Source organism: Petaurus breviceps, unplaced genomic scaffold (assembly GCF_028583685.1).
Source record: "Petaurus breviceps papuanus isolate PSGF00001 unplaced genomic scaffold, PetGlider_PUasm1.0 90535, whole genome shotgun sequence".
Taxonomy (NCBI): Eukaryota; Metazoa; Chordata; class Mammalia; order Diprotodontia; family Petauridae; genus Petaurus; species Petaurus breviceps.
The window spans coordinates 2,938,539-2,949,821 of record NW_027187270.1 but is presented as its reverse complement, the minus strand read 5'-3'; the positions used below and the strand labels follow the sequence as shown (position 1 = coordinate 2,949,821).

At 45.3% G+C, this 11,283-nt stretch overlaps 1 protein-coding gene across 1 annotated transcript in view; it reads right to left on the bottom strand.

The window, feature by feature from the left end:
• Nucleotides 1-77: 77 nt before the first annotated feature.
• LOC138142144 (uncharacterized) overlaps nt 78-11,283 on the bottom strand; it is a 44,087-nt gene continuing 32,881 nt past the window's right edge. Inside the window, exons 8-12 of the mRNA XM_069063124.1 lie at nt 6,438-6,524; nt 5,432-5,527; nt 3,730-3,816; nt 3,266-3,364; nt 78-180 (exon numbers count right to left, since the gene is read on the bottom strand). Of these exons, the coding sequence (XP_068919225.1) occupies nt 78-180; nt 3,266-3,364; nt 3,730-3,816; nt 5,432-5,527; nt 6,438-6,524 (472 nt within the window). The remainder of the gene's footprint in view (nt 181-3,265; nt 3,365-3,729; nt 3,817-5,431; nt 5,528-6,437; nt 6,525-11,283) is intronic.

Genomic DNA, 11,283 nt, shown 5'->3' with positions numbered 1-11,283 from the left:
ATTAAATGGTTGTCTGAGGCTAGGAGATCTGGATCAGAGAAGACCAAAGTAAATGCATCTCTCATTTTGGGAGTACCCTACCTTGGCAGATTCCAACAAGTGGTTTGGGGTTCTCTGGGCAGAGGTAGAACCTGAAGCGTCTGTTGAGTATTGCTTTCTTGAGTATACGGATCAGATAAGCTAAAGACAAGGAAACGTGCACGAGGTTAACAAATATTTGATTCTTCTCTGGAAGTTTCTTTTGTGCCTTAAAGGCTTTGATTCAGAACAGTTTTTAGTGTAATGTTTTTTTAAAGTAAATACCCCTGCCAGCTGGTCTGAGATTGAGTTTCATTCCAGGGTACACTCATTTCTAAATATCCTTTAGCAAAGTCATCTTCCGATGGTACAAGATACCACATTCAGTTACTGTCTACTAGAAGACCTGAGGGTAAGGGATTAGGAGATGACTGGCCATCCTGCCTCCTTGGATCTCTCATCTCCCTAGACCCTAATTGCCTAAGTGCTCAGTAACCCAGAACCAAGGCAGGCCTAGCAGGGATATTACATAATGTTTTTCAATATAAATGTAAATTATGGATGATGATCTAAGAAAACTGTTCAAAATCCCTAATGATAATAGAAACATAAGTGAAAGCAACCCTATGATAGGAACCACCTCAAATCTATTATGTTAGCAAGGGGCTAAAAAATGGGAGAACTCATTAATGAAGGGGCTGTGGGAAGAAAGGCATGCTAATTCAGTGTCGGTAGAAATGTGAATTGGTTGACACATTCTAGAAAACAATTTGGAATTATCCAAGAAAAGGAAGTACTGGGACTCTATAACCCAAGGAATCCTACCACTCTTCTTCCCTCCCACACTAGAACCTTGGACTCTGTTCCTGGGACAGGAGGTTCTTTTGCCTTTTATTGCCTAGAACCAGGACTTCATACAACCTCCTGGACATCTCTATACCATCCCTCTGCCCCCCTCCATCATTTCCTAATAGATTTATGTGTTGTTTTTCTCATCAAAACGTAAGCACCTTAAGGGCAGACACTATCTTGATTGTGTTTACATCCTTAGCACTTAGGACAGTGCCTGGCATATAGCTAAATTCTTAATAAATGCTCCATCTATTCATCCATCCATCCATGAAAAGTAACTAAATCACCTTTGACTCAGATTCTGTTATCAGGACTACATTCCAAGGAATTACTCATAATAAAATAGAGTCATATGTCTAAAAGGCTTATAGTACCAAAGTCTGTGATAATAAAAAACTCAAAACAAAATGCATGCTCATCACTTGGGGAATGACTGGACAACTGAACAAAGACCAAATAAACTGAGAATGGAACAGTGCTACACCATGAAGAATGACAAATGTGAAGAATTCAGGAAAATGATGCAAGATGTACAGGAAGTGATGCAGAGTGGATGTAGCTAAGCCCCTTCTCCCCCATTGCCACAATGACCTCAAGTACAGAAAGATCAACATGGAGGAGTAACACACTTAAGGTCAAATCCAATGGCCAACATGAGTAGCCTAATACCAAAGCTAAGGGACAGAGAGCCCTCCTTTCTCTTAACAACTGATCACTTGCTATTGGGGGTGTGATAAACTTTATAAATGGTTTTGTCTGAATGTTTGGTGGGGAGTTCTTTTGTTTCTTTTTTCTTAAATAAGAAAATAGGAAGGGAGGCTAAGTTGCGCAGTGAGTAGAGCACCAGCTCTGGATTCCAGTAGGACCTGAGTTCAAATCTGTCTGCAAACACTTGACACTCTAGCCGTGTGACCTTGGGCAAGTCCTTTAACCCCAACTGCCCTTCCTACCCCTCCAAAAAGAAAAAAAAGAACATAGGATTTCGATCAAAAGCCTTGTTTATTAAATCCCAGTTCCGTATTTATTAGCTATGTGACTGTGGGTAAGTCAGTTCCCTGATCTAATCTTAGTTTTACTTATCTATATAATGGTGATAGTATTACTTGCCTTTTGGTAGTCTAAAGAGGTTTTGTGAGGAACGAGTGGGAGAATGGATACCAAATGATCTGTAAAACATAAGACACTCAAACCACGTGAGTGTGCTAATTTGGATTTAGGGGGCTAACTACTGATGGCTTTGCTAATCGTTGGAGATTGTTTGGTCCAAACTCCTGTTATTATAGCTGAACTAAGGCTCAGAAAAGGAAAATGAGTTGTTTGGGCATTCAGGAGTTCAATTCAACAAGCATTCATATCAAACACCTATTATGTGCAAGTCAGGTCCTAGGTGCTAGTGATACAAAGACAAAAACGAAAAAAAAGAAAGTCTCTTTATGGGGCTAACATTCTAATTAGTGTCCCAGTTGGGAATAGAGCTAGCAATTCCTAATTACCAATATAGCAGTTAATCCAAAGGAATGATTCTCTAACAGTTGAATATTAGGCACTGTGACAAGCTAGCTTTGGGCCAGAATGGTTTCTTAGTTCCTCAGGTCACACCAGTGATATCTGTGCCTTCAATTGGTTATTACTGGTGAACTGTGGAGAGGACGCAGAGAATACCATGGCATGGACAGTTGTGGCAGTCTGTGATCTGTATCATTAGCAAGAACTCCCAAGTTGATGAGACCCTGGATCACTTAATCATATTAATCACATTATAGAATAACATCACATCTGAGCACAGCTGGCAAGCAGAAACCATATTCAAGTTGGCATAAGCCCAGAGAGAATAAGCCAGTTTGCCTAGGGTCATACATCTAGTAAGTGTTAGAGGAAGGATTCAAAGCCAGGCCCTTCTGCTCCAGGTTCATTGACCTTTCTATTACATAGGCTGCCAGGCTCTGCTGATGAAATCCAAATACTTGATTTTCCAGTTTCATTTGGAAAGCTATTAATTGTCTGCAGCTCATGGGCTTCATGATACATGGCGTGAGTGGAAGTCAGTGCTGCTGCAAATGCCTGGAAGAATGTTTCCTTTAGAACATCATGATATGTGCCCCTCATGGTGAGAAAATGGGAGCATCTTCACTGTTCTGCTGTCAATGGACCATGAGGAAAATTGCCACAGTGATCACACTGAAAGTGAATTTGCCTCATTGTAACAAATACTCTGCTCTGATGCAATGAAACTAATTACAGGGAAAATAGGTTCTAGTCTTGGCTGTCCAGCAGTTATTCCGTATGACCCTGAGTAAGTCACTTTCTCTCTCTAAGCCTTTATTTCTTCCAGAGTAAAATAAGGGTCCTTACAGGCCAGACTCTACCGATTCATGGAGTCCTACAACCTCCTCACCTGGGTACGTTGACTTCAACAGATTGCAGGTTACTGGGGTCCTCGTGGCCTCCTCCCTGAGTGCTGCTGATGTATTCATTGCTATAACTGAAGGCAGATCTACATGGGAAGAAAAGCACACTTGAGCACTTTCAGCAGGACTTGGGGTCAGACCCATGCCAAAGAACCAGGATGTCTGGGTTCTGTCAGCAGTGTCCACTTATGCTTGCTGTGGAATCTGCAACACAGCCCATGGTCCACTGTGGGAGGGTAGAAGCAAACCATCTGAAGGGTTGATGGATTTCTACTGCTTTTGGTCAAAGGGAAAATGTTCCAAGAGCTCTCCTAGGGCTAAATCTATTCTCCTAGCTACCTTCCTGTGCCTGGACTGTTTCATCCATCTACTCTGTTTCCCCTGCTATGAATGCCACTATATTCTAAGGCCAGCACTTACCAGGGAGAGGTCAAGCTCTGGAGCCACTTACGCTTTCTTAGAGGTAATCTCTATTTCATCCAGATCATTTTGTGAACCATTGGAGCCATGGTTACTGTCAGTTGACCAAGTACTTGACCTGTCAGAAGCAAAGACCCATTAGAAACCTCAGGACTCTCTATATGGTCTCCCCTAACCACAAGTACCCACTGTTAAGACATTAAGCATGAGAAGTCAGAGATTGTGTTCCTTGTGGCAACACTCATGGGTGTCTCAGTTTCCCCATCTGGAAGCTGGGGGTCATTCCAGACCTGAGTTCATGTTTAAAATGTCTGGCTTGGCTAACTACAAATACAGTGGGGGGCGGGGCAGAGCATCTGGCCACATAGAAATTGGAAAGCCAGATTTAGGCTCCATATCAAGACAAATTCCTAGCAATCAGAGCTCTCCAAAAATGGAATGCATGGCCTGGGGAGTAGTGAGCTCCCTGTCACTGGTGAGGGAAGCAAGGGGGTCTTCAAGCAGAGGTTGGAAACCATTTATTAGGGCCGTAGAGAAGATTGTCAGGAATGAGCTGGATAACATCCTGGGATTCTAGTGGAACAAGTTATGGGAATCTTGCCAATAATTGGGCAATCTGAAATATGATTTGATTGCAAGGCATTTCCCTGCTCCAGGCCCTGCTTTCTCCATCTGTCAAATGAGGGAGCTGGACAAGATTATGTCCAATGATGGTCTTTGCCCGCTGTGAAATGCTCAGGTTCTCTCACTCCCAAGGTGCAATTTTATCAAGTGTCACGGGCCAGAGTGGTACCAACCCAGCATTTCTTATATACCAAGTGCCAGGAACTGGGCAACAAGGACAAAAGCAAAACAATTTCTGCCTTCAAGCAGTTTGAATTCTAAATTCTATTGTGTGTGTGTGGGGGAAGGGGATAGCATGGACACAGACACCAAATTAATGTGAAGTGATGTGCGGAGGAAGGTACCAGCAGTTAGATATGGCAGGAAAAGCCTTGAATAGAAGGTAGCATTTAAGTCAAACACTCTTGGAAGAGACTATGGATTCTAAGAGGTAATAGTGATGAGAGAATGCATTCCAGGCAAGAGATGAGAACCTTAACTAGGGTGGTGGCAGGAGACATGCACGAGGTGCTCTGCGGGTGGAAATGGAAACTCTGGCAACTGACTGAGCATGAGGCCTGAGGGATAGGGGAGTTGAAGATGATGCCCAGTTTGTAGGCCTGGGTGACAGGGAAGATTGTAGTGTTCTTGATGGCAACTGAGGAGGGTTTGTGGGAAAAGATAACGACTTGTCTTTTGGATAGATTGAGTTTGAGAGGCCTACAGACTATCCAGCTGAAAATATCCACTAGACAGTTGGTGATGAAAGACTGGAGGTCAGGAAAGAGATTAGGACTGGATAAAGAGAATCATCTGCTTTGAGATGATAATGACACTTGTGGGAACTGATGAGGTTGCCAAGTGAGAAAGAGTAGACAGAGGAAGGTAAGGAACCAGAGCCGAGTGAAAGATTGGATACAAACACGGAGCCAGCCAGGGAGCCCAAGAAGGTGAACGCTCATTTCTCCAATGAACTCAAATGTGCCCCTGAAGCCTAACTCTCAATGGACAGTTTCTTTCACTTCTGTAAGGGCCATCAACAGCAAGAACGTCCAGAGGCTAGTTTGGAGCAAGGAGCCCGAATTCAGGACAACCTGGAAGGCTCAGAGGATGCCCCCAGGCCTCAGTACCTTTCAACATCAGGATAGAGATATTTTTCCTCTTCTTCTCTGGGAATGTCCTCGCTAGTGCTTGAAATATTTCTTTCCTTATACTCCAAGAAAGCTCTAGAAAGGAGACAATGCGATTTCTTTCAGAAAAGAGGCTTCTATTATCCCATGGACAGTCATCCTTCCCCAAGGAACTCAAGAGCTCCCCTGAGATTTGTTTAAAGCCTTCATTTTTAGGTGCCAGTCATCTCCCTCTACTCCCCCCCCACCCCTGTGTGTGTGTGTGCACATGCACACACACACACACAGACACAACCCTGGGGCATGTAATAAACAATACTACTGAAGTTTTAAAAGCAGAGGACACAGCATCTGGCAGCATACATACACCCTATTCCACACCTGCAATATGTTTTCCACAGATCTTTTCAAATAAGTCTCAGTGATCCTCATAGACAAGAGTCTGCTCTGTCAGAAGAGCAAAGATACCATGTAAGGAAACATCAGGGCCCATTCATCCATTTTACACTGGAAGAAACCAGTGGTTTCTTTGCCCAAATGTCACAGAACCAGTGAGTGGCAGGGCTAGGAGTAGAACCTTGGTTTCTTGACTCCCAGTCCAGGGCTTTTCCACTCTACCTCAATTGCCTTCTAGGAAAAAAATGGCTAATGTACTTGAAAGAGATGACTTCACTGAGAATCTCCCAGGAAGAACCAGCATTGTCTTTAGCCTGGGAGTTTGACCTGCTAAAGGAACATAATTCTGGGCTACTAGGCCTTTCTCCCCACCCAAGGGGCCGAGGGCCCATAAAGGAAGTATACAGCCAGATCTGGATGGCTTTAATTGTCTTTTCCTGATAAAACACTCCCCATTCCTCCATATGCACACACGTGTGTGCGTACTCACAAGGCAAAGAAGGGGCAGTGGTTAGCATCAAAATGGCAGCAATTTTGCAGGATGCATGTTAGGGGACAGAGTTAGCCCCTAATGGGCTGTCTGGTTCCTTTCTAGCCACCACCATTTTACCTCTTCTCACTGGTCTCTAAGGAAAGGTCAACAAGAGTAGATTCCAGTTTGGGGTCATGGCCCATGTGAGTTTCTTCTGTCTTCTCACTAAGGAAGGAAAAAAGAAAGTATAATTCAGTCCCCCTTCATTCTGCCACAAATTACGAATCACTGAGGACCACAGAACATAGATTCAGAGCTGGAAGGGACCTCAGAGGTCATAAAGATCCCAGAGACCTAAGGAGATGTATCCAAGATCATACAGGAAGGAAGAGTCAGAGCTAGGATTCACACTCAGGTCTTTGGCCTCTAAATCCAATGCTCTTTCCATTGCACACATGTGTCTTTCCACTCTTTGCTTTGGGGCTAGATGAAAACATGGTACAGGGCAAAAGTATGGGTCTGGAATCAGAGGACCTGGGTTCAAATCCTGCCCCTGATTCTTTTATCACTTGTGTGGCCTTGGGAAAGTTGCTTCATCAGCCCAGGCCCCATTTCCTCCTCTGGACTAGATGATCTTCTAGGTCTCTCTCAGCTTTCTGGATCTCTGATCCCAGAATTTCTGGTTATTGTTGACTTGCTCCACACTCACCCCATGTCAAGGATAGCCTTGGTGAACCAACTCTCCTTTCTCCAGATTAGCTTTTCAAAACTGTTCCTTCTCAAGTGTGCCTGAGTGATTCCTCTGATCAAAAGACCAGAGAGAAGTCAGAGCTGCCATTAAGGCAGTAGAAAATCTCCCTGTGGAAAGCACTCATTAGTAAAGGGAGTACTAGGTCTGCAGCCAGAAGAACCTGGGTTCAAATCATGGTGCTGCCTGGTTTAGCTCTATGAACTTGAATAAGTTACTTCCTTTGTCTTAGCCTCAGTTTCCTCATTTGTAAAATGGGGATAAGAATATCTATACTACAAACTCCCTGGAGTTCTTCTGAGGAAAGGGCTTTGTAAATTCTTAAATGAGAATAATTTCTGTTTATTCTCATTGGCCTTTCTCACACTGTAGTTCTACTGTCCTCGATGAAAAAAAGGATAATGATGATGGTAATCAGAACCACCTCCCCCCCCAAAAGCTACTCCACTTCGTCCCTTGTTTTACAGGCACACTTAACTCTAGACAATCAATTTGTTGTGGAGATTTGTACATTAGTCAGATTTTTGCAAAATGAATAATAACTCCTTGTTGATGCCGGTTATCATTACAGAAGAAATAGAAAAAAAGTGGGAAACCTTGGAGAGGCATATTTTTGCCAGAAGATACCTTTCTAATAAAACAGAAGTAATGATAAGACCAAGAAGTCAAACACTTTACTGTAACTACTGCATAGGACCAGAGATGTCCAGCACCTGCAATCACCAGGGAGATTGGGGGAACTCTCATGAGGCCTCATCCTCCTGGAGAACAGTCAGCACTGTTTTCCCCTAGACACATGTCAACTGTTCTGAGTGACTCGACTTCCCAAACGATTTGCTAGAGCAGACTGCCTGGAGGTGGCATTTGGAAGCATCCCTACAATGAGGATTCCCTGTGTTTTCCTGGTGGTGAAGATTCTCAGGACTTGGGTGGGGGAGGATCATGTCAGTCAGAGAAAGTGTCAGTCAGGGAAAGAAAGCACTGTGATCTTTGATCACAGACAACCAGTTCTTTCTAGGAGCTCCAGACAGATCAGCAGATGAGTCCTCCAGCCATATATGGCTGGTTTGGAATGGGGGCCTTTGTCCCTATCATATTTTTGAAAGGGCCCTGACAAGATGGAGTACCTCCAGAGAAGATTGACAAGGATAGGTAAGGGGACCAGAAGCCCTGTCACAGGAGACCCTGTTGAAGGGTTAGAGAATGGTTAACTTGGAGAAAGGAAAACCCCAGAAGGACATGAGAGTTTTTTTCAAACTTCCCACTTGGCATCAGGAAGGCAGAATTAGAATGAACTGGTGGAAGTTCAAGGGGAGTGAATTTCAGCTCAACACAGGGGTGTTGAGCTTCCTGGCCATTAGAACTGTTCACCAAAGGAGCAGGCTGTTTTAAAGAATGGTCATGTGCCCATCCATATGATTATTTTAACAGAGGCTAAATGACCACTTATTAAGGATGTGGTAGAAGAGATTTCTGCCTTAGGAAGCTAGACTAAATCACTTCAAAGGTCCCACAGAATTCTGAGATTTTATGATGCTCAAAACCCCAACCCCACCCCCCCCCTTTCCAGAATCACTACCAAGATGGCTTAAACCTTAGAGATTTAAGTGAGTAGAAGGGAAGAAAGAGCCTTTCTCAAGATGGAGGCAGCACAAGCATTGAATTGGGAGTCAGGAAACAGGATTCCAGCCCTGGCTTGGCCCCCAACTAGCTATGTGATCTTAAACAGCCATTGCCCTTCTCTGGGTCTCAGTTTTTTACTCTCTCTCATAATGCAGGCCTGCCTCCGGCTCAGCCACTACTATCTAAATCTAGAGACAGTATTCTATCTCTATGGCAACAGCTCGACAGTAGCTGCTGGGACTTATCAGGCGACCACAGCTCGATGAAAACATCTATTGAGCCCACCCGGCTCCCTCTGCTCTGATTCTTTCCTTGTCACGTAGCCGCCAGGTTTTAATGTGGCTTCCCTGCTGGGGTGAGAACAGGCTGGCCACCCGACAAGAACATCTTGGTCTGCTTGGCAATTACGCTTATTTTTGGAAATGAATAAATTGGCTTTCTGGACCACATCAGCCATAGCTGAGTCATTTCCCCAGAGCCTGATCCTTAGCGGGGGAGCTCAGGAAATTAAGTCTCTTTGCCTATCATGCTGAGGGGGCAGCCTCTGCACTAAAGAAGAACTTACCAGGGGTCCAACAGGCCTGGTTAAGCTTTCCTTACCACTATCACCCCTTTGGGGGCCTCTACCATCTTGTTCCTTTTTTTGGTTTTTTCTTTATTTGTATGTGAGGGCAAAGGAACACGTCTGTATATATGTCTGTGGGTAGATGAAGGGGGGTTGTTAGGACAACATATGGGGCTGTGCACATAAGGGTGTATGTGTGTACAAGGCAGGGTTGGGGAGGTATCAGCATGGTAACTAGGGAAACTCAGAAGAGCCAGAGGAGTGAGGGGAATAGGAGAAATATGCCATGTATAAATGTGTGACTATTTAAGCATGTGGAGGCAACACATGGCTAGGGAAATAAAGGGGAAGGGAGAGTGAACACTATTGCTGGTAGATGTAAGTCAACCATTGTTTAGGTGTGGCAATAGTAAGTGACCTTAGGAAGCCTTCGTTATATGGGGGGAAGCAGCTATGTGGGGAACTCAGTCTTCCCTTTTGGAAGTGTTATGGTTGGACTTGACCAGTTAGCTGACCTTCTGGGAGGGTAACAGGCCAGTTGTGGCTCTTGTGGCTTTCTCTTACCCCTACTCCTCCCAGATGCCGCGTGCCCTATGATCGTGTGCATTAGCCAGTGGTAGGATCAGCTCACCGGAAGGGTGAGTCTCCAATGACACGGTAGCTTCGATTCAGCCTAGCTGCATCTCTTCAAAGGGGATGAATGGAAGATCCTGGCCTAGCTCTGTAGGATACTATTTGGGGACTTCTGGTGTTACAGTTCCACCAGCATAGGTGTGTGCAAACATTCACCTTTCTTCTGGCACCCTGGAGGGTATGCTATTAACTATCCAGAGGCTTGGGAAATAGCTGTGTGAATAGCAGACCCTACCTTCTAGAGACTGGGACACACCCCAGAAATGGTTGTCTTACTTCTATTAGAATGACTGCCCTTGCAGTGCCACTCACTGTGCAAGTGGGCAGCAGCACCCCTCCCCTAAGCCACCTACAGGCCCATGGCCTGGCCAACACTGAAACCATGGCCTCTCCCTTTTGACAGATCAGGTCCAGGTGGTCCTTAGAAGGGGTCCCTTGGGAATAGGCAGCTCCTCTGATGGGGGATGGAAGCTGCCCGATGGGGAGCTTTCAGCAGTATAAGGTTTGAGGCTAGCTCCATCACGACAGAAGGGAGACCACTGCAAGAAGACATGAATGGTGTGGTGTTAACCTACAACATTGACTTAGTATCAGCAGGGTAGGTGGGTCACCTAGGTCAGGCTCATCATGGATAGCATCTCAGCAGGAATAGTTTGGCCAAAGCAGCCCAGCCTTAATCAAAGCTCAGGTCAGCCTTGAAATTGGGTCACAGAGGTGAGCTGGAGTCTCAAGTCAGGAGAACCCAGAGCTAGCAGGCAGTAAATAGCCTTTGTCTGAGAACAGGAAACCTGGGGCTGGGGTGGGGTAGGGGAAGGGATGGGGGGAGATCTGGCGGCCAAGCCTTTCAAGCCTCAGCACCTGGCCTGGGTTAAAGAGGCTCAGGACCAGAAGGTACAGTTTGGTCCTGTCACCCCCCCAACTTGGCAGAACCTGCAAGGGACAAGGAGGAATAATGAGAGCTCAGAGTAGCCATGGGCATCAGAGGACAGAAACCAAGATGTGTAGGAGGAGGGTACAGGAAGTCCTGGATGCAGGACCTATGATACTGTGTCCTGCTTTTGAAGCTTGTGACCCTGGGGACAACTGTATTTACAGCCATACTGTACTGGACCTGCTTCATCTTCTTTGATCCCTACAACCACTCTGTGAGGGGGAGGGAGATACTATGGGAATGACTATTCTTATTTTAGACACAGAGAAACAGACAGTGCCCTACCCGCACTCTTGAACTCTGGGAGATGAAAAGCGACTCCTGGACATGTTTCCAGCGCAAGCTGAGCAGCCTGCTCTTTCTCTGCTCGAATCAGAACTGAGAGAGACACACACACACACACAGAGACAGAGAGAGAGAGAGAGAGAGACAGAGAGAGAGAGAGAGACAGAGAGAGACAGAGACAGAGAGACAGAGAGAGACA